Genomic DNA, 24483 nt, shown 5'->3' on the forward strand with positions numbered 1-24483 from the left:
AGGTTTCAGGAAACTGTTTTCAAGCCAAATGTACACTTTTACATACGGATTGGTTAAACATTTTTTTTGCAAAATAGCTCAAGTTTAGTCAGACTGGATGGATGACAGCAGCAGTTTTCAAATATTGCCACAGGTTAACTATTTTATTAAAGTTTTGTCATTTGACAAAGTATGAAATGGAAAAAAAAAAAGGTACAAACAGTTACACAAGACACCGTGTATCACCAAATAGTTAATGAAAACCTGCTGTCACACTCAAGTTTTCTGCAGGTGCATGCGAGTGCTCCCAGGCCAAACTATTGCAACTTTGAGTTGGGAAACATTTGAGACTTGTGAAAAGCGCCCAACTTAAATAAATCTACACCAGATTTCCTGGACCTACATGCGCGTGGTGCTCTGTCCAGCTGACACAACACAGGGTCAGAGATGAAAAGAGGACGGGGTTCACCGTGGATCAGGTCCACATGGTGTTCAAACGAAGCTTCAAAACGGGAGAAGTATCCCAACAGCCCTGATCAGTACACCCCCATGAAATCCAATTAGGTACCTGACGCTTAGGTCGCATACATGAAAGAGTTTGTAATAGTTAAACTACAAAAAACATTTTGCAACATTTATTCCCCCCCTTCTCCTTTTAAGGAATAAAAACTGGAGCCTGGCACACAGATTGTGGACTTTATTTCAAAAACGTTCAAAGGAAGAACAAGTGAGATAAAATAATACAAAATGAAATAGTGGAAAATGTATTTTATAGCAGACAGGGGGTCCCTGTTGGGTTCCCTCAGGGCGTGCTGTGTTTAAGCTGGTCCAGTTTGCGTCGCAGCATGTTGTAGTTGTCTCTGGTCCCAGGAGCCTCGGGGTCCAACTTTAGAGACAGCTCGTAGTGTTTCTTTGCCAGCTCCAGCTTCCCCCAGCGATGATACAACACAGCTGAGGACAAACACAAGACCGGGATGCAGCGGTTGTGATTTAGCTGATTAAAAGCCTTCAAAACATGGAGCCTACTCAATGTCGCTTCTGCTAGAGTTAATATTTTTAGTGTTTTGATTTCTCTGAGCTCGCAAAATCAAAACTGCTGTGGCTTTACCTAAGTTGCCATGGCAACTAGCAGCATTTGGTTTGATCCGTAGGGCGTGAAGAAAGAAGCTCTCCGACTCCTAAAAGAAGTTTAAGCAAAAGAGAAAAGAGGATCCTTTTTTACTCGCAACAAAAAAAAAAATATCACACCTGGATGAGCTTGAAATAAAATCATTAATTTTTTTTAAGCCATGTTGACTCACCTTGTATTTCTGTAATTTCCCCAAGACGTTGGCCAGTGAAAACATGATGGTGTGGTCATTGGGGAGGAGCTTCAGAGCCTCTCGGCCAATCAGCTCTGCCTGGCCCAGGTTACCTTGAACAGAAACAATGTTCACAAAAAGAAGCATCATGAGAGACACCAAGGATCGTAAAAACAATGCTAGCACCAGGCTAAGGAAACAATAAAGACGGAGCAAGAGAGTTACAAATGTAAACAAAAAAAATTTAGATGAGTACTTTTGCTTACAAATTTTCACATTTTGTCACATAACTGCAAGCTTTATTGCATTTGTTTGAATTTTATGTGATGGACCAACAGAAAGTAGTGCGTGTTTGTGTGGTGGAAGGTACAAAAGACGCAAGATTTTCAATTTAATTTTTACAAATAACCATATGGGAGAAAAAAAAAGAAAAAAAAAACAGAGTCAAATTCAGGGGAGGATTTGGGGAAAGACTTTTGTTCATAAATGCTCTCCATTCAATCTGACTGATCTTTTATAATTGTGCAAAAAAGGGACAAATATTTCTGTTTTAAAAATGGCAGAGTTATACCCAAAAGACTTGCAGCTAAGGCTGCATGATAACTGGAAACCTTGTGATGGAGGTAATATTTGTAAAAAAAATGTTACACTGAAAAAAATCAGTTGCAATATCTTTTCTTCTTTGTCCTCCTCCTCATCTATACTTCCTCCACTCTGTGATCTTTAGCATCACCTTTTGGTGACGTCACAGGGGTTCTGTGTGAGTATCTGTTGTTATGAGACTCTATCCAACTGGGATAATAATATGAAAACGATAACAGTTGGAACATATTAGCCAACAATTATAGCATTCTGATCACTTCTTTGTGATATGCTATTGGAATGACAATATATTGGTGCAGCTGTAATATGAAGTCCTCGTCAGAAAAAGATGGTTCTACAAAGTATTGAGTCTAGAAAAATGAATTCAAGTTTTTTTTGTAGAAACTTCTGAAAATTATGAATCATTTTCCTTCCACTTCTCAATTATACACAACTTTCTGCTGGCCTAGAGCATAAAATCCCAATAAAACACATTGAAATTGTTGTAACATGACAAATTTAAAAAACAAAAACAAGGTATGAATTCTTATTCAAGGCAAAAAAAAAAGCAACACGAAGACACAAAGACCCTCTCTGATTTATTGGTAAACACTATCTAAAGCTTTTTTTCCCCCCCCCGTCACACATGGAGGAGTGGTTTAGTCTCCTAATTACAGCTGAACGCAAGGCCCACTGAGTTATTGATCTGTGTCACAGATCTGTCTGATGTCTGGCCAGAAATGGAGAAAGAAGAGGCAGACAAGAGAAACAGAGGGAAAAACAATGGTAGTCATCTCCTGACTCACGGCCTGTGCCCTTCACACATGCAGCCTGCCAACATCTGATCAAGTGCACGCCTTTTGTTTGTGTTATCTGTATCAAAAGAAAAAAAGGTGAATGCCAAACAATCTCTCCTCCATTTCAAAACGACCCCTAATGTTTTGCTTTTTGTCTTGTTTTATGGTTTTACTGCAGGATTTGGGGAGACGGGCAGAATTATTTGTGTGAGATTTCGGGGAGCAAACTGCGGCAAGGGGAAACTCTGAGGGGGGCGCTGTTCTGGCTGCGCTTGCCCTCTTTTGATCAGGAGACACGCTGGGCCCTGATTGGACGGTTCCACTGCCCTCCTGGGAGACTCCGCCCTCACGGGAGCAGCTTCTGACAAAACGGCTCGAGCGTTTGGAAATCAGAGCATTCTCCACACGGCAGGGAAGAGTGCCTCCAAAACTCACAACACAAAAGCTTTAATACATAAATTTCAAGCATTGGTGGTTCCTGCTCTTCCGGTCTAATCTTGTTGGCCATTTAGATTTCCTGCATTTCTGAAAACAACAAGGGTGCGTGTGCATGTGTGTGTGTGCGTGTTTGGCAGTTAATGCGGTAACAATACTGCAATCAAAACACACAGTTTTAATATAGTAAACTAAATCACAATTAGTTTTTTGTTTGTTTTAGCAGCAACAGCATAAAAATGCAAGTAAAAATGTTTTTTAGTGTTTATTGGGGTAGAAATAAAAGTTATATTTGAATGTGTGTATTTTTTTGTTTTTACCGGTATTGTCCAGCAGAATAACCATGTTGTTCCAAGCCAGACTGTGGTCAGGTTTAAGCATAGTTGCATTCCTCCAGGCATTCAGGGCATCCACATGTCGGTTCTGGTCAGCATACTATCACAACATTAAAGAAAGTCCAGGATAAACTGTTTTAGATTTGGAAAAGGTTTACAAATGTAAAGCAAATATATTTTATGCAGTTGGTTTTTATGATCCGTACTATGCCTCGCAGAAGTAATCTCACCGTTTACATTGTGACGTCTCAAACCGTGAAAAACTTCAAACGTCACTGCATTTAGTTCAGATTTTATGAGACCAATCAGCACTATTGAGTATATTCTGTTATTTTTTTTAAGTGGAAGGAAAAACATGTTTTGTTTTGTTGTTTTTTTTCACATTTTTAAAAATATGAAACTCAAAAAATGCAAAACAGTCGTGCAACAAATTCTCATCCGAATTTAAGTCTGGAATATATTGAACTCTGACATATTAACATGCTTTGATCCAAACCACTTTTGTACCTCAAGCTGTGTGTTTAGGGTGTAAGGTGAACTTTCAACCCTAGTTACAAAAAGTCTTTTGGAGCCTGTAACTGGTTTTCTTCCTGGATAAAACCTGCATCGTTCTTCTTCCCATCAACCCCGACAAGATTCCACATTTGAGATTACATTACACAGAGATTATTTACCACCAAGGAGACGGTTGGTTCAACTGGATGCTATTTAGGGGTACCAAAGTAAAGGGGGTTGAATACAAATGCCTCCCACAAGTTATAGATTTTTACATGATAAACTTTTCTAAAATTTTAGTCTGATTTCATCACATGAAATCCTAATAAAATCCCTGCAACTCAGCAGCACGTGAAAAACTCTAGGGGTGTGAATACTTTTGTGAAGCAATGTAACTTGATTTATTTTATCCGTTTCAATGAAGCAGCTGAAGTGAGGAAACCTCACCAGGCGACCCAGGTTATAGTAGCAGTCTGGGTATTTTCTCCGGTAGCGCAGGGCGTTCCAGTAGCTCTCCTCTGCCGCCTCAAACTTCCTGAGGCTGTTCTGAACTATGCCGAGGTTCATCCATGCAGCAGCAAAATCAGGTCTAGACAAATTTGGAGAAAACAATTACTGAGCTTGTGAAAAGGATAATGGTTTAGGTGATTTGAGATCATTTGTTTTTTTCTTTCAGGACAACATACTGAACGGCAACAGCTTTAGACAAGAGCTGCTCTGCCTCACTAAGTTCATTCTGCTCCTTCAGGATGTTTCCGAGGTTGTTCATTGCATGGACGTAGTTCGGATGTAGTCTGAAGGCCAAAAACACACAACACAGGTCAGTTTCTTGCTCTATAAATTATATTTACTTATGAAGAAGCCTACCTGACAGCCTCCCTGTAATACTTCACAGCAGCAGTAGTGTTTCCTCTGTCAGCCAGGTTTTTACCAACATTATAATGTACCTGAGGAGAAGGTCAGCAAACAAACACGGTTTGTTCTGACTGAGCACAGAATACTTTTGAAAGGCAGTAGATTCTGCCATAAAAAAGTAAGGAAAATAAATAAATATATATATGTATATATATATATACTTTGGCATTGAGCGGACAGACAGATAGGGCACTGGAGAAGAGGCTTTGTTCAGACCGCCACTGGTGACTGCGGAGGGCGCAGCGGACTACATACATACATAACAGAGCGAGCAGCATGACGCATGTCAGTTTCTGGAAAAGGAAAACACAGGAAAAATTGAACAGAGGACCAGAGTATTCGGCTTAAAAATTTCATGGCAATAATATCTGTAAAATATAGTGCTGCAGCATTTAATGGCACGTCTGGTAAAATGTGCAAAAAAAGGTCTTAAAGGGAGTCAAAAACTTTTTGCCGTATAATTATTTCACAATGAAAATTGTTGAGATATTGTTAAAAGCAATCATTTCTCAACATGGGATCTCTTACTGTATTGAATAAGTTCATTGAAAGAAGTATAAGCTTTTTTTAAAAAAATCTTTTGTTATGAAATTACTGCAGTAAAAGCAATTACCTAAAGGCCTATTGTACATCCTTAGCAGGGGTGCCAATAAATGTGGCTGGCACTGTATATTTAGCATTTACAGGTAATACTTTAGTCATTTCTCATGTTTTTCTCTCCATCAATGCGTTACTGAACAAAAAAAAAAAAGAAAAAAAAAAAAAAACGCGATTAAAGCCAGAATTCAATTAAATACATAAAACCCAGGACACTGTGACCTGGTCGCAGCAAAAGAAAAGGGGGTGAAACAGGAAATCCCACCTTTTAATTGTTAGGTTTTGTTACTCTTTAACTTTATTTAATAGGTGGGGGGGCAGGGGTGGGGGTGATTAACACAACACCTTGTATTTGATCCACCGGTAGCAGCATTGTCCGAGGGAGTAGGCCAAGAGTAAGCAGTATCCGGCTGAAGACAGGTAGAGCACCCTCTCAGCAACAACAAAGCCAACTCTAAAGAAAATGTTGCACGCAGGCAGGAAAGGGACGACTAGCAGCACCAGGCCCAAGGTCAGCGTCCTGTGAGAGAAGAGAGGATATAAAACTCAATCAATGTAACACTGTATGGAAATGGAAGCTGAAATTACCAACTAAGTGGGATTGTTTTGTTTTTTTACTATAGTAGATGTGCAGTGTAAGACAAAAATATATATAACAAATACTTTCCTTCATCTACAGAAAGAAGCACTAGTGGGCTCTGCCGGCTTACCTCCTCCTCTGGCTGTCCGGCGAGCATAAGGCTTGGCTTACCAAGCCTATCAGGACACACCAGAGCAGCAGCAGCCACACCACCCTCCAATCAGTGGCCGACTTAATGAGAGGCACACAGCCCATGGACCAATCAAAACACAGCCACCAGGGACACAGCAGCAGCCAGGCATTAAGAGAGTAGTAGTAATTATAGTTCACAATCTGCCAATCAAAAACAAAAGAACGAGGAGGGGAGGACAAAATGAGAGAGCACAGAAAGGAAGAAAAAGGGGAATATCTTCAAATTTAACAGTAAAGTAAATGTGTTTTATTTAAGGGCATTAGAGTAATGGTGGTGGAATACAAATGCACAAAACTATAAAGGGTTTTAAATGAAACTTTGCAAATAAAAAAAAAGGTTTTTAAATGATGGCAAAATGCAGTGAATCATTTCCTTTTCACTTCACAATTATACTGTTCAGCAGTGTATTGGTATCTGTGTTGGGGAAAAAGTTCTAGTGGTATGATTACTTTTTCAAAGCATTTCATGTTGTACAAATTAACATTTTTAAACATTTCTTAATAATCAATTAGAAAACCTGCTAGCATAAGCAGCAGTACATGTCTTGTACTGCCATCAGCTTAAAGTTGTTGTTTTTTTTTTTCAGCAACCTGAAAACGTTTGAAGAAAATCTACAATTACATTTAAAGATGGCAGAACATTGGATGATGTTATAAATGTACTTTAAAACATAAACAAAGAGAAGAGAAAAAAAAGCTAAGCTGCGTTTTTCTGACCACTTCTGACGTTCAGGTGAAAACATGCACCGTTTCGGACCGGTTAAACTCAAATGGTTAACGTTTAGGTTCTCAAAGTGCAACATTAGTCTTTTTTTTTTTTCTACTGTGTAAGACTGCAGCAGCTTACCTAGATCAAATACAAAAAAGAAAAAGAAAAGAAGCAAGCAATTAAAAACAGTTTTTCATTTTCTCTTGTTGCCTTATTTATTTAGGAAATCCATATGATCCAGAAAGTCGTGAAGCTTGACATCAACAAGCGTCTGGATTTTCTAAGATGTAATAAATGCCAAATGCACTAATTTAGCATTGATTACATAGCATGTAATCAATCAATGCTCATGTCTGAGTGCTGTATTTGTTCATATTTAGGTTTTAGAAACTTGGGATAAAAAATATTCTCCATACTTATCCTGATTGGTAAAATACTTAAAACGTATACAAACAAATCATAGAAATAGATATATAAAACAAAGTTATAAAAATAAGACTAAAACTGCTGTTAAGTGATTCAGTAATTTAATACGTTATTTAAAAAAGATGAAAATATACTACCGTAATTTTCAGACTATTAGCCGAGACTTTATTCCCCACATGCTGTGGTTAAAGCAATAAATTGGGTCCGACTATAAATAATGATTTATTGTTGAATCCTTTAAAAAGCTTACTTACTCTAATAAATATATTTTCTTCAAAAGAGGCCGGGTTGTCTACTTCTGTGAATGCCGGCGGTCCTGTGCCCATGATCCTCCAGCGTGCATAGAGCATGGAGAGGCCGCCAAGGCTCATGAGGCCCAATCGTTTCAGCAAACCTGTCCGAAGAATCTCGCTTAGCTGTGAGAACATTAAAAACCGTTACTAAGGATTTCGAGCGACGAGTCATCAGGATTATATATCCTCTGATTCACTCAGCTTTATAGGATACAATATATGAGATGTGACATTAATTATGTAGAGAAGACATAATTTATTACACAAAATGTGAAGAATAAATGTTTAACTTACCTCAGGAGAATTCTTCCTGAAGAGAAGCCTGTGGCCAAGTTCATAGACATTAACGTTACAGATCAGTAGAACATCAAAGGCTGCGTTCACACCCTGAGGGGAAGATGCATCCACACAGGTTATGCACGGCAGTGATCTTTTAGTTATTACATGCAGAGTTTAGGATAGTACGAAGAGCAACCAAGTGTGACACAATCACAATAATGTTTTGCTTATATTGCTAGGACAGACTGAACTGATTCTAAAAAAAAAGAAAGAAAGTAAGATTTTCATACCAAAACAGTGATGCCTTGTTCTTTACAAAGCATTGCCGCACCACACAACGCAAGACTGACCACAACCCATTGGACAGAAAATCTGGCATCTTTGTCATTCCCTGAGGACATGAAGATCGCATCGGTTATAGACAGGGTTCCTACTCACTCTTCAGACATTTCCACATTTATAGATTTTTTTTGACAATTTCTATAACATTTTAGGTATAAAACCTTTACATTGAAAACACTTTAACACAGTCGCCAGGTTTTGTTTTGAGTGTGTGCTTCACTAACCAGGAAATAAGATGCGAGTGTTTTCTGACTCAGAGGTTCATAAAGGGCCTTTCTGTCATCTGGACTTCAGTTCAGTTGAAGTATATAATGCTGAGACCTTTCAAATCAGGACAGAATTTTTTATCTTTGATGCCTTTATACTGTTTATGAAGATTTAATTCAATGTTTCAGTGCTTTGCTTGGCATCTGAACCACAGAACATCAGTTTAAAGAACTCCAGAGAAAGTTTAGAACCCTGATAACCAATTAACATTGTTGTATTATTGAACAAGAGTATATCTAATATATAAAATACATTTTTAACAGTGTGTATTTGTGACTGACAAATACACCATATAGTAACAGCCAAAGTAATTGTTTTACACCCACAATACACAAAGTAGTCCAGGATGGGTATGTCCCTTATTCCTAAGGAAGATGACCAGGAAACACCGTGATGCCCAAACCACCTTCACTGACTCCTTTTGATGAAGACGAGCAATGGCAGATGATGGAGCTCAAAAGGTTTCTTAGACTGAGTCTGACCATCCTAAGGAGGAAACTAATTTGGGCTACTTGTATCCATGATGTCATTATTTTGGTCATGATCAATATCTCCTGGCCAAAGATGTTGATCAGAACACAGATGGACCGCTAAATAAAAAAAAAAAACTGCGCTGTTTGCTTCAGCTCATTCTTCACCACAACAGACTGGAGCAGTGCCATCACACCAGCTGATGTGTCCATCCAACTCCCACTTCATCCCACCATCACTAGTAAACAAGACATTTAAATGCCTAAAAGTCCTTTAGGCAGAGACTGACCCTCAGTCACTGTCACATTCCATCCTTTTCTAGTTGAGAACCATGTTGCCATGTACACTCCTGCATTCATTTCTCTTTTAATCATATGAAGACTGCAAAAACCATATGTTGAACGATAGCCTCACACCGTGATGTTCTACAAACATCACAACAGGTACGGCGTCTCGGGGTGTTCAGCAACATTTCTCCAACAAACATAGTGTGTGCAATGAGATCCCAATAGTTCAAAATTGCTCTCACTTGATCAGAATATATATGATTCTAATATTTCATTGGCTTGTCCAAATGTTCATTTTAATAGGGCTAGTTGAAATGTGTTTACTCAGAAAAATGTTGACATTCTCATAACTTATTTTACTCGCTCTATTTTTAGTTTCTCAGCCAGAAACCAAAATATCGTTATCTAAAATGTCAAAGTCAAATTTTGATGTGGCAAATTAAAAGGAAAAAAAATGTCCAGAAAATAGCATTTTCCACTTCCTGTTTTCCATGTTTACCCTGACTTGGAAAATAAGAAAACATATTCTGTACACTATGAAACTATACTAGAACCCTGATTTTGGGAAAGAAGTTTTTAAAAAAGATAATGATGCCTATTGAGCTTTCACAAAGACAAATGTAATAAGCCAATTTTGCTGTATAATCAAGAACAAATACTTGTACTGGATTCCTTACCTTTGTTAAACGCTTTGCAGTATGTGAGGAAAGACAGCTGAAAGAATAGAGCGCATAAAAGGTCCGCTCGACCCACGACGCCTGCCACCTTAAAGAAACAAGAGACAAAAAAGAGAGACATGCAGCATGTTTAAAATTTTCCCCCAAATAAAACTGTTTTTATTCAATAAATGTTATTTATTAGTAAATACTTTTAACAATACCTGTGCTAGATTCCAAGCCAAGTTGAAACTGAACATATCTTAGAAAATAGGAGGAACTCATTACCAGCATGCTTACTGTTGGTGTGCGTATTGTGTACAGTGTGTGGGTACAGTATGGCTGGCATCCTAGGGTTGCCTGCTTTGATTTCTACAGCAGGCATAAGCCTGCAGTCTGCCTTCCTCCCACCAAACCCCCCCAGGTTTTACCCAGTCCTTGCTCTGCATGATTAAAGAGAATGCTGAGGGGGGGGACTGCTGCCTTCCAGCCAAGTTTTACTGCAAAAACCACAGAAGCTGGCAGGTCAATAAGAACCCCAGCATAGATCACACTACTGCACACACCTTGGCCCTGCGTTACCCAGCTGAGACGGGGTTTTTGTTCTAGGCATAGAGACAATGGATGTTTAGAGCTGACACCTCTGGACTTCTTTTTCAAGTTGCCATGCAGCCATGAGGGAATAATGACTGTTAGAAGTTTATTTGTTGCCCCAAAACATGAGCAGATCTGGAGTGGAATGGGCTGTACAACTTTATAAAGGAGGCTGGTCAAGCTAAAGTTAAAAGGAAAAACACAAACTAAAAAAAAAAAAAAAAAAATTATATATCTAGAAAGTAATGTTAGATAAATCAATCTATCATTGCAACAAATTCATATTCAAAAATGTTCATGACAAATACCGACTAACGGCATTTTTGGATAAACATATTCATTCACATTTTAGTGCAGCTGGCGAAGGTTCATTTAAATTTTAGCAAAATATATTCTATAAATTCCACTCACTTTCTGTATTAGTTCCTTATAAAAAATACAAGGTTACAGTTCAGATGGTTGCATAGACTTTATCATGTTGCTGAGAGATGCAGACACCACATGTTAGCAAATTGTACATAGCCTGTGTCTCTGTCTCCACCTTTCATGTTTTTTAAACGCTGCCTGCGTTGTTGCTCTTGCCAGGGTCAGTTTTGCCCTTCCACCATTTCACATTTTTGCAGTTTGGTTGTTTAACGGCTTTTTTTCCCGGTACGAAACGGTGCCCTCGTAACAAACGTAACATCATGTGCCAATTCCTAACTGCTATAGGCGTTTTACTGCTTCTCCTGTCCCGTTTTTGCCATCTTTGCTTGTACTGACTTACTGAAACAAGGCTGCACAGCTGCCTTCAAATGGTAGTGAAGGACACATCAATCAAACATGACATAAAAAAAAACAAACAAAAAAAACGAGAATACTTTCAAAGTGAAACACTGCCAAAATTTTAACAGGAAACGTAATTATTGCTTTACAATCATTCAATATTTGGATCAAGAACCAAAAATTTTATGATAAATTTGATTAATTGCAAAACCCCGCATAACATTATGTGCATTGTTTTCCTTGGAAAAGAGATTCTTAATCTAAATAGTAACTTCCTGGTTAAATAAAAGGTAAATTTAAATAAAATCAAACAGGGTTTTAGCTTTATCCACCACTGGATAACATAATCTTCCTTTATTATAAAAACTCAAAGAAACAGGAATAAGCTCTGAATCCAATTTAGTGAGCTGTCTAAAAAAAACTGCATTTCCATCCGTGTTTGTTTTGAGCTAGTTTGCCGCTGCTCACAGTGGTTTACTAAATTATTATGCATTACCCCCTTTCAAAAAGTCATATTTCAAAATCTCAGTATTCCTGATCAAAGATATGTCGTCTTCAATCCATGACTAAAATTCATCACCATTTTATTAATATCGGAAAATGGTATAAAATAACTTACCCATAAGCAACTTCTACTGGAAAAGCTTCATAAATGTTTTGAGGTATATGTTAATGTGCAAAAGTCAACAGTTGTTTTCTTTATCCTTTTTTCTTGCATCAGGGAGCAAAAATGTCCAGTGTTGCTGATCCAAATTCCTTCAGGCTTTTTGAAAGGATTTTTTTAAATTAGCAAATTTTCATCCGTTTTCAGTGTGTCCTTATTTTATATTAGCCTGCTAAGCTCTGATCTGTAAAGCATGCGGTCTTAAAAGAGATTCAAAGATCAAAGTGGGGAACTTGTGCAATGTCTACACATGATGGATAACCAACAGACATTGAACTGGATCTTTAGACACGTCGTAACAAGCAGATGTGAATGTGTGAACAAAAACGGACATGTTTTAAATATAATACAATAAAGCTTTGTACACCGGAACTTAATTATCCTGAACCCTTCATCTTCTCTGGGCAGTTCGTCATGTGTGTTTCTACAGAAGAGCAAGGTTTCATGCCATTTATGTAAATTGCACTCACTGACACCTAGAGGGCTGTTCCCTTTCAGTACTGCCTGCAGAAATGTTGCTCACTGTTCTCTGTGCAAAGGTGTAATAGTAACAGGTTTTAAATATAAATTACCAATTCAGAAAACATGAGCTTTGTCTGGGATGGCAACCTGGAACTTTACAGCCAAAGGTTGCTTGTTTTATGTTGGTCACTCTCTGAAATAAGATTAAATGTCTGCAAACTCCAAAAAAAAAAAAATAAAATAAAAAATAAAAAATTAATACAGATAAAAAATTTCTGTTCAAAACCCTGAAATACTATTTTTACATAAGAATTTGATGTGGAGCAGGCCAAATCTGACACCTATGATTTGGAGCAAAGTAACAGGTGAAACCTTTGTGTGATTTTTAATTGACGTAGGAACAAAATTAAAAGATGAAACACAACAACAAACCATTCAGTATCATAATTCCTCTAATAGACATGGCACTTGATGCAAGAGAAAGTGTGCAACTGTTTAAACTTCCATTAGATTATCATACTTTCGGGCTGTGCTCTGTTACGTTGAGGACATATTAAGTGTGTAGTTATTTACAGGACAAATGGATGAAATTATTTCTAGTCATTAGAGGAATTAAGCTTCCAAAGGGGAGCGTTAGGTTTACTATTAAATGCTACAAATAGGGAAGTGTTTTTTTTGTCTTTTGGTCTTATTCTTCATTCCACAATCTACATCTGCCAAGCCATGCCCTATATCTTCTTCTAATAGGTCTAGACCCATTTGATTATTTGTCATATCCCAGTCATATTACTGGAGGCAACTGTGAGTAATCTGGTCGAACCAGTAAAATATAAAATTAAAATCTCATTCCTTTCATTCAATAAACCAAAACAGTGAAGATTTATTTTAAAAACAGGTGGTTTAGAGAAAGTCACTTATGTAAAAATGCTACAAAAATTAGCCATAGAGGGTTTAACAGAGTTGCAGAGTTGAAAACACTCTGGGTTAAACTGCTCCCTGTGCTGTTCTAGTGTGAAATGTTTGCAATAAATTTGGTGTGCTTTGAAGAACAACCTAAAAATTAGGGTAACTTCATATCTCCACATATATTCACTACTCTGTTTCTAAAGAATCAATTTTCTCTTTATTCAATGCAAGCGGAAATTAGGCCGATTTGAAAGCGTTTGCACTTCCACTAACGGAGTCAAAATTCACTTCCACTGATTTTTCTACTGATTGCCAAACCTAACGTCGCTGAATTCTACTTACACTTTCTGTATGAACTGGGTGTGCAGCAAAGAAGATGGCAGCAAGTAGAGAGGTCTTTGGAGCATGGTTCACTGTCCAACTCTTCTCATCATAGTCCAGTCCACCAATCAGTATAGCAAACACGTCAATCATAAGGACAGATATGACAGCATGGAGGATGATGTTTAGTACATGGAAGCCAACAGGGTGCAGGCCTCCTGCTATGAGGTAGTTTAACCTGCAACAGCAAAACAAGAAGAAACTGCTGCTAAATGTTTATTAGTGACAGAGATGGTAAAATCAAGCAAATGCTCATTAGTGGGGTTAAACACAGTGCTACAAGTAATGTGACAAGATATTGTGATTGGAACATGATGAAACACAATGTTTTATTTGGTATGCAACAGCTTAGCCATTTATCATTAATAGCAACCAACAACTGATCTGTTTTGGCAAACAAGCTAATGTTATAGGACTGAACCAAAGCCCTTCATACTAGACATTTGAAAAAGGTTTGCAGAAAAAGGACCAGATAATTAAGGGAGCAGCCTTTGCATGTACAGTGGCATGAAAAGCAGTTTGCCTCCTTCCTAATTTACTATTTTTTCCCTGTTTATTACATGTGTTGGAGTGGCCTAGTCAAAGTCCTGACCTGAATCCTATTGAGATGCTGTGACATGACCTTAAGGAATCAGTTCTTGCTCAAAAACCCTCCAATGTGGCTGAATTAAAATAACTTTGGAAAGAAGAGTGGGCTGACGTTTCCCCACATCGCTGAAAAAGACTCAGTCACAAGTTTTTATAAACGGCCGATTGCAGTTGTGGCGCAACCACTTAACAGATTTATGGAGCAATGACTTTTTCAAACATACACAGGGCCATGTATGTTTGGATTTTTTGTTCCATTAATAATAAACACTTTAATTTAAAAATTGCACTTTGTGTTTACTTGTGTTGTCATTAACTTGATTTAAATTGGTTTCATGTCCTGAAACACTAAAGTGTGACAAATATAAGAAGAAACATGAAATTAGGAAGGGGACAAATGATTTTTCACATCACTGCGTGTTCACCCTTTCAGGTATACATCTTAAGTGTATATATAATTTTTCTATTGCATAACAATTAAATGCTGCTTTATGTTAGTCTTTCACATAAAATGCCACAAAAACCACATTAAAGTTTGTGGTTGTCATGTAACAAAATGCCAAAAAAAGTTTAAGGTACATAAACATTTTAACATGCCTCTCTGTGCAGAAAATTACGATGTAATGCACAAACTTGTTTTCCGTTTCCACAGTTTCTTTTTGTTGTAAATCAACAATTCTTACTTCTGTCCTCACTCACACAGCTCACTTAACATATCCTGAATCCTGAATGTTTTGATGAACTCACACCCCAATCTCAGGTATTTTGAAGAATTTACCAGATTATATTTTTATGATTGCCCTTATTTAGGATTATGGTTCCTATCAACCCTGACCAAAAGCATCCCAACAGCATGAGGATGCCACCATCATGTTTCACAGTGGGAATGGTATGTTCAGGGTGATGTCCTATGCTAATTTTTCAGCCATATCTTGGCAGGTTTGTGTTGTGCCAAACATATTTCATTCTTAGATAGCAGCTGGAAAAGTCCTCTGTAAGATATTGTTTTATAACCTAATGCTCCTGTATTTTCTAAAACTTGACCTGACCTGTCAGCTGACCTTCTTTAATGTTCTCTAACAAAACGCACACGTAAATGACTAATCAAGTGTTTTTCAAAGACAAATGCTTACACTGCATTTTATTTTGGGGGATTATACTAAAAGAGGCTGAACACTTACGTACACTACAATTTTCAAATATTTATTTTTAAAATAAATAAATATGGAGATATTTATCTAACTATTTGAAAATCATGTATTTTTTATATCCTTCTGCTTCACATTAATGTGCTTTGTTGTGTTAGTCTCTTGCATAAAATCCCAATAAAATATATTGAAGTTTGTGGTTCTAAAGTGAAAGTGTTCCAACAGCTATGAATAATTTTGCAATGCATGGGAACATTAATTGTCATTGTGTAACCTATTAGAACCCACACAATAAAGGCTTCTTTTTAAGGTTACAATTTTTGTCAAAAGTCAATGCTTGAGATAAAGTAGAACATTGATATCTGAATGATTTGAGATTAAAAACAAACATTAAGAATGTCTTTGTGCTGCAAAGATAACTTGCAGCACAAATTATCCCTCTTCTATTTATGACAGGTTGCTACGTCAAGCTCGTTTCTATTACTATTTGGATTATGCAAGATGTTATATCAGCTTAGTTTGTCCTAACTGCAACATTCATCTAATTGTTAATAGGAACTAAATAATGGCATCTTGTTAAATTATTAATCCAGCAAATACTTTAAGAATTCAAGGGCACAAGTGCAAAAAGAAGAAGAAAACAAAAGAAAACACCGTCCATTACCTGAATGTAAGTACAGTAAGCGGTCGGTAGGATTTGTGACTGGAGTTGCTACTCAGGTTGCTTCCCCAGAAATCATTTCTCCAAATGTTGCTCAGAGGGGTTACTGGTTTCAGGTCCTGCAATGCAAGCATAATAAAAAAAAGGACATTCCTGCAGCATTCATGTCACATAGTAGCAAAATTGGCACTCCAAAAGTAGCATCATGTTAAACATGAGTTGTAAAAAGAAGGAAAACTAACCTTGTTGTTGACAATTGCTTCGGAGTCATCAAATACAAATTCTCCATCATAGCTGTTGATGAAGCACAGGAGCGCCACCACGGCGACGGTGACCTTGGCTTGGACTGCACCAAGCTTTGGCAGCGGGATGTGGTGATCCCAGTAAAGTTCGGTCTGTGCCATAATTCATGGGCTCTTTGTTCGTTCTATCATCATCTCCCTAAGACCAAGAAGATGGGTGCAAGCAGAGTCACGGGAGCTATAACAAGTCACCTGCTATGAATGCACTTCAAATGCTAATAACTGACTCACAAAGTAAACTCAGCCTTTAAACTTTTTATGCATTCATACCTTGTCTTTGCAGAGACAGGCTCTGACATGTCACCGTGTTTTGTTTCACCCTCATGTTAGCTTCGCTGCCAGCAAGATGACTGATGAACGTCCCTCTGCAGCTTCCTCCACAGCGGTAGTTGTGCAAAACCAGTTTACTGCAAATGTCTTAATTACGCTGTCCCGGCTTCTTGAGGGTCTAAGGTCAAGGAGACCTTAACACCTGCAAGCTAGTAATGCTAAATTTTTAGCACGTCTAGTTAGCAGGTGCTACCCCCGTTAGAGCCCGTCGGTAAACGTGCAACATATGCAGACACAACTAGTTGAGAATTGCTCGATGGTTATTAAGACAGAAATGGGGATAATTAGTCATAAGAAATATTCCGGGGAGAGGTTCAGTTGGAGAGCTCACAGCTGTAAACAAATACCCACGTTCCAGATCCAAAACTTCCTCTTCAGCATAGATGTCACGTGCTCAATTTCAGCCAATTATTTGCCGCAAATGAGGCACGTGGGACTACGTCGCCAGCAGAAGAGCAAATAAGCGTGCCAATTTGTTTTAAATTAATGAATAATATATTTTTATTTAATTAACTTTTTTTTAAGATAAAGTTTTTGAAAAATACTGACGAGAATATTATAGACCCACTGGATACGAAACACTCCAAAATAAGTAGAAATAAATAAATAAATATTTTCGAGGCAATTATACTCAAACTAATGTTTTACGGATGTATTTTTGCTAATTTTGAAGATTTTCCACTTACAAGAAACTAACACAACACTTAAGATTACAACATTACAACAGAGTAATCTGCCAATAAACGTTTTTAATACAGCAATGTGGACTGAAGAAGTATGTTTACTTAAAAGTTATTCTGACTATGAAGAGCAAGGCAATGTAGCAAGCATGTTGTTCATAATACATGAGATTGCTCAAACAAGTCAGAGGGTGACCTGCTGCTTTGGTCAAACAGACAGCAAGCAAGTATTTCCAGATCACACATAGCGTCACTTCTGTTCTTTGGTTCATCACTGCTCTTTTCTGTTTACAGGAAATTACTGGAACAAACCTGTGTTAGCCAAAAGTAATCTGTTCAAACTTAACCAGCTCGCTTGCTTTAAGTTGATGGCTCTAACACAGGCATGTAAGTGAAGTTACCTAACTACAAAAGCCTAATTTCTTCTTCAAATGAAACATCCTTGCTAAATCTTGAAGATAATCAATAAATGAGTTCTTATGAGGAACTAATTAGTAGGCATAATGCATTAGGATTTTTTTCATGTTCGAAAAGCATAAATCTTTTTTTTTATATATATATTTAATATCACTAATCTGTTGCCATTCATAAATTTTGGACAACATAAAAAAAATGAAAGGCGTAATGTCTCTGAGAGTTAGAGGTGTTGAGGCTGCGGAGAAGCCATGGCAGGCTGTGGGATTTTGTGCTCCATTTCACCTGTCATTGCTTAGGGAAGATAAGGAATCTCCCTAATGGTCAGAGCCAGGGGCATGGAGGGGGAAAAGATGGTCTGGGGTACATTCTCAGACCTTTAAAATGGGTCTCAAGGATGGTTAGAGAACAAGACACTTATTCAAGACGAAAGCACACATAATTAAAGCTACGCTTCATAACATCACTCTTGGGATCTAATCAGACATTTTTTATGAGTGCTACCAGTTCAGTCTTGCTTCGAGGATACATTAATATCACTGGAGAAAACCAAGGCTTACATCAACTTCTCTTGTGTCTGGCATGTTAGCATTTCGCTCGATGAGAAAATGTTTTCAAAACGCGTACTCTTTTTGTGTATCCAGGCTCAGAGACATGTTGGCCAAAGCGTTTAGCAACCCCAAAATTGCCTAATTACCGACACATGCAAAATGCATGAAGTATGGATTTCATCCCTTGACTCCCAACCCACGTCAGTCAGCTGGAATTCATTTTATTAGCATCACTTCCAGAGGAATGGCGAGGGCGGGTCAGAGGGCATAATGAGGAGGGGGGGGGGTCCCATACCTCCAATGGAACCTCAAGTTGTCCAAATGCAGGGAGACAGGGCTGCCAGTGGAGACCGGTGTCACAGAGGGTCGACTGTTTTTTGATAACGCTGAAGGTGACAGACATCGATTGTGTGCAGTCTGACACGGAATCACAGGAGAGGGGAAAGGTCAGGTTCAAATGGCGTGAAACAGAATAAAATGGCGACTCATCACCCAAACATTCTGGGATAAATGATACAGCCTGCATGTGTTTTTCATCATTAGCTGTTAGTTACAGTTGCTGCTGTTTTTGTGTTTGTTTTTCTCTTTTCCGAGATGACAATGGGTAACACCGATGAGAAAGTACAGTTTTTTTTTTATTTTTTTATTTTTTTATTAATGCAAATTACATCTAAGTTCGGACACTGCAAAAGTGTTCATAACCCTTGACATATTCCACATTTTTGCCATGTTACCATCACAAGCTTATCTATTTCATTTATTATTCTCAAGATAGCTCAACAAAGGCCCTGCTCTCCAAAGTGCTTCAGAAAAACATTACTATTTTTGTGAAGTCAACGAAGGTGAAACAGGCATCTTCAGTGAAAGTGAGTGAAGCTTAATTGACTTTCAACCAGGTACTGAATAATCATCTGTCTGAAACTTCTTTAAAAGAGACTATTTACCTATCTTGATAAAGCTGTATGCCTGACCTTTGCTGATCAGACATTTCTTAACATCACAAGCTCCAAACTTATCCTTAAAGACACTACTGATCTGATGAAACTGAAATGCTTTTGTTTTTTTTGTTTTTTTTAACACTCACCTCAAAGGTGCCGATTCTAAATTCTCACATAACTGAGTCGAGCCTCCAGGACCTATCGTTGGAAATGAAATGCTTCATCACAGGCCTTTGTTTTTAAATGGTCTTCTAAAGCGCTGCCTGCCAACCCGCATTTAAAAATTGCCACTTTTGCTTGCCATTTATCAACTACGTAAGCCACATGAAAGCATGTGAACATTTGCAAATAAGCAAAGGAATTTTGGAGCTCAATTTTTGATACATTATGAGGTTCACTAAATTTGTTAAGCACCAGAGAAACAAACAATAAAGACACATGTTCCGAATTTTTTAACTATAGAAGTCATTAACAATTTAAATAGAATCAAACGAGTAACAATTTGTGAGTCAGATGAGATAAAATAATTCAATTGAACCACAATTCAAAAGAAGTGTTTGTCACTGGAGGATTTTCAGTAAATATTTATTATTTACTATTACTTTTGACAATTTCAGGTTATTTCAGTTGTCACTGTGGGCTTTTTGTTCATTAACTGAGGGATACCAACAATTCTGTTTGTGTGTGTGTATGTAAGCTATGGTATAATTTGAGTTTTTACTGTCAATATATAACGGGGAATCACTCATTTGGGTGCACAGTTAACGAGAAAGCAGCTGGTCACTGACAGATGTAGTCGATCGACTAGCAAAGAGATTTTCTTCTCACATGCAACATGAACGCAGAATCCTCCCACCGACTGTAAGTGCAAATACTTACACCAAACATCCTTTTTTTTTTTTTTTTTTGTAGTAGAGAAACATCCATTCAGTCAAGTCCATCGACAGTGAACCGTCTACACTTTAATTAGCGGTGAAAGCTAACGGTAATCTGCTCCTTGTCAGATTGTTGTGACCTGCATGAGAAGAATCCTTTTCGCAAAGTAGGTGGGAGAGAATAACTTGCATTAATGAGGGGAATCACAGCAGGCAGGAGCAAAGAAACTATCACTTAGAAAGCCACGGTGGTGGATAAAATCCATTGTCCACAGAAAAGAAGCAAAGAGATGACACATTATAATAATGATGTATAAGTGCAGAGTAAGCATTTTGTGGTACACTGTGAAAGGGCTCTGTTAAAAATGAAAAAATAAAAATATGTGACAGAATCGTTTCTGGTGAAAAGTTACTGGGTTCATTATTGGAGTTCCTGTGTGTCAGAGAAAATATTTTGATGTCGTGCGTCAAAATAAATGTATTATTTCTCCTCCTTCTATTTCAAGCCTGCCAAAATGAAATATTTCTTTCTTAAGGATAAATGTCACATTGAAAAATCTATATGTAATCCTAATTCTTTCCTAGTAAGATCCCAGTGTTTGTGTTACTGATATCAGTTTTTTTTTTTTTTACCCTTCAGTCTTGTTAGTTCAGGCAAAGGACTGATTTATATATTATTCAGTCTTAACTTAAGTACCTCAGCTTGAAGATACCTATTGCTTTCTCATGCAGCTCTGCTTATTACGGAACTGAAATCTGTGTCTTTTTGCATGCTTTGTTCTCCCCGTGAAGCTAAAGTACAACCGGGAAAACCGGCGGTCTGCTACCATGAGAGCTTTCACATCAAGAAGGAAACCTATAGTATTCTGACATTGCTCTCCCAAGACATCATCAAACAACTGCTTGCAGAGGCATCTATTCATAATTAGATTTGAGGCGACGATAACCGTGCGTGGATTTTCTTGAGTTGTCACTGGGTTTTTTGCTTTAAATGTCCCATGTTGCTTATCTGAAGGTTTCATTGATGTGACAAAAGTATTCACATTCTGCCAAAACTACTGTTGAGTGGTTGTATTTGGCCTGTCTGAGTCAACGCTGTGTGAAACCACCTTTTGCAGCCCTCTCCGTTAACAGTTTGGGTTAAGTTTCTACTAGATTTGCAAATCAAGAGATCAGTTTCTTTTTGTTCTTTTTTTTTACCCTTTCTGCTTTGTAAGCGAACAAGATCATTCAGAATGTATGAGGAGTCTTTGCGGACATAGAAGGGGATGAAACTGCCCCAGACTCAAGTCTTTTTCAGCTTCTAGCAAGGCATTTTTCAGAATAGTCCTTGTATGTGTTTTCATTTATTTTATGTATAATGTTACTGTTTTAATTATGTTTTTTAGGGTCCCATGCTTCAAGCTGTTTTTTCTTCTCATTCCAGAAATCAAATCAACTGATTCCCTCTAATGTTATTCCCTGGACAATGTTACCGGTTTTTCATTTTGCTGTTCAGTTCTGTTGTTTAGTATTAATTTGACCAAACACGGTAAGTAAAAAAAAAAAAAAAAAAAAAAAACTTTGCAGGCTGGATAGAAGTGAGGAGACTAGAAAAACTGAATGAAATTTTCAGAAGTGGTGATCTCACAAATGCTGACAAATGCTTCTCAAGAAACAAAATAAATATTATTTAAAACAAAAAACAACAAAAAGTCCATCTGACAGAGTTGACAATGCATGATGGAGTTGACACAGAACTGAAGGTGGTGACAAACTAGTGAGTAAAAAGACTTGATACATGTGAAGTAATACAATTTATGTAAAATACACTAAAATGAATTAATTGCACATTTAAGTGAAATTTGACAACAATTTCACTGAAAGAGTCACAAAAACTCTGATGGAGTTGACATCTGACGGAGTTGACGAAATACCAAACTACCTCAATTTATATGTTATTCTGAAGGAGGCCATATTGTAGCTCGTCAGGTCCATGAAATCTTTACATTATACCAAAATTAAGCTTTTATTTCACAAAATTTCATCAAAGTTTTGTAAATTGTCAGTTATGGTGTTGACACGTCATGGTTGTGACAAGCAACTTAGGAATAAAACAGAAGAAAAACTAAAGAATAACTTAAGCTAACCAGAGCTAACTAGCCCTCCTAGCAAAGGAAGAGAAAGGAAGACATCATGGGGTCCTCAGAAGTTCTGGTGCCCCCCAATAATGCCTGATTTTTTTTTTACATTCTTTTCATGTCTGACGGTGTTGACAAAAACTAGGGACAAATTTCAATGGCGTTGGAAAATATATAAAAATGATTTTTTATTCAATTCATTGATACTTTTATAATTGTTTATATGACTACTTATACTTAATTGTCATAATATATAATTTTAGTATTTCTTTATTTGTTTTAAACTATTATAATGTATTGAGTTCTGCTCCTGGACAAGGGCTTTTACAGGCATCATCCACCGACTACAATGTTTAAAATAAAAAAATATTCAGCAAACACCAGGAAAATATACATTGTTGTGCTCACATGACCCAGGTTAGTTGAGTCAGATATTTGAAAAAAAATATATTTTGTGTATATTTTATTCAAATTTTGTGCTTTATCCATGGGACCTGTTTTGTCCCTATTCTCAAGAATCAATATGAGAAAAAGGTGGCACGGCCCTGAGGACCCTCAAGTGAAGGGGCAGAAGACTCAGAAAAGAAATCATGATTGTAAAACTTCTTTCAGACTGATAATATTTCAGCTGCATTGAAACTGCACACAAAACATAAAGCCTGTTGATCATATTGAAATTAAAACTGTTGAAGACTGCAGTAAAGGTCAGCAAAACAGTATTGTAAGTTCACCATATGCGTGAGACTGATTACTGTTAAAGGTCTGGCTTGTGGATGACCTGCAGAGACACTTCTGATACAACTGACGAATTCTGTCATAGCCATTTTGATCCAGATTTAGTTACTATAGCGCCCTGCAAAAGTACTTGTACATCTGAACTTTTTTTCTCATTTTGCGGAAAGATCAATGTGTTTTATTGCAACAGAATAACACAAAATTGTGCAGAATTAAGTGAAATGAAAATAATTTTTGCTTTCATGCATTTAATTTTGAAATCTTAAAGTTAGCTAAATTCAGTAGTACATCAAAATCCACCTGCATGTGGTTTATTCACAGTAATCTTATTTCATGCACTGCTATTGTCTTGATTGTGTGCATAACTTCTATTAAAATGGCAGAAGCTGCAGTGATACTGTTTGTTTTCGTAACTAGTCGTGCATAGGGAGCTGTATTTTTAGGTTACTGGCAGTTTAGCTTAATTTATTCTTTATTTGTAAGCTTCAAGCTTTTGCAAGGCCCCATGTTGTATTCTGCAGTCTCTGTGTAGGGCCTATGCTTAATGTTTAGAGCGTTGTTTTTGAAATGGGTTTGCAGATGCACTCGCAGGCACAAATTGCTAATGCTGGCATTCTCAGATAGCGTAGATGTAATTTCTTCACAAATGAAACTCCTCCCCCAATCCCCCACCCCGAAAGTTATCCACTACTACCCTTCAGACAAAGATTAAGTCTTGTCAAATTTCATCAGCTTCATCAAATACCTCCACAGGTGTCTGCAGCACTGCCTCACAATGTGACAGAGCCATCACAACACATCATGGCTGGAGTGGAAGAGTGGCAGCACCCAGCCAATTTACTGTAGGCCCCTAGGCTCGGAGATGGGATTGGATCAGATCACCCGCTTGATGCCAGAAGTGTTTCTCTCAAGGCACGGCGGAACATTTTGCTTCATGTAACAGTGGTCAGGATGTTGACCAGGACGGTGGATGGATTGAGTGGCCAGAGGGGCGGCCCTGTAGCGAGACCTGGCTGTGCGGTTTCCACATTCGTTTTGTACTCCGGCCCCCTGCTGTTGCCCTCTTCCTGGTGTTGCTCACAGAAGCGTTCCGTCAAAAACCCCTCTTGTCGCCTCGGTACCTCGGGCCACTTTGTGATTGACACTCTGTCATACTGTCTCACGACGGCGCTGGCGGAGGGAGAGTTGGGCGGAATGATGCTGGGAAGTGGCTGGGGACTTGCACACAGACACCCGCATGGTTGCGCATACGTACACACGCCCCCAGCAAAACACGTGGCCCCGTGCAAATACAGTACACAGAAACACACCCCGAGGAGCTCCAACACACACCAGCTGTGCAACAGAACCGTGTCTCGGCGTCGACGTGCTACTGTGCGCGCGGACCCGTGCACGCTCTAGAGGCAGAATTTGTCAAACCCGAGGGACAGT

The 24483-nt window shown here is 37.9% G+C and overlaps 1 protein-coding gene across 1 annotated transcript; it reads right to left on the reverse strand.

Moving 5' to 3' along the window:
• Positions 1-661: 661 nt before the first annotated feature.
• On the reverse strand, positions 662-17129 carry tmtc4 (transmembrane O-mannosyltransferase targeting cadherins 4). The gene is made up of 18 exons (XM_015009054.2): positions 16680-17129; positions 16350-16548; positions 16111-16226; positions 13672-13888; positions 9960-10047; positions 8206-8306; positions 7931-8023; positions 7598-7759; positions 6147-6349; positions 5782-5956; positions 5001-5132; positions 4792-4871; positions 4611-4718; positions 4372-4513; positions 3415-3529; positions 1281-1393; positions 1088-1157; positions 662-930 (listed from the first exon to the last, which is right to left on the reverse strand). The coding sequence occupies exons 2-18, from the start codon at positions 16509-16511 to the stop codon at positions 782-784; spliced, it is 2226 nt and encodes a 741-aa protein (XP_014864540.2). The 5' UTR covers positions 16512-16548; positions 16680-17129; the 3' UTR covers positions 662-781.
• Positions 17130-24483: the final 7354 nt, after the last annotated feature.

This window comes from Poecilia mexicana, unplaced genomic scaffold (genome assembly GCF_051168715.1).
Source record: "Poecilia mexicana isolate PSO_F unplaced genomic scaffold, ASM5116871v1 scaffold_2, whole genome shotgun sequence".
Lineage (NCBI taxonomy): Eukaryota > Metazoa > Chordata > Actinopteri > Cyprinodontiformes > Poeciliidae > Poecilia > Poecilia mexicana.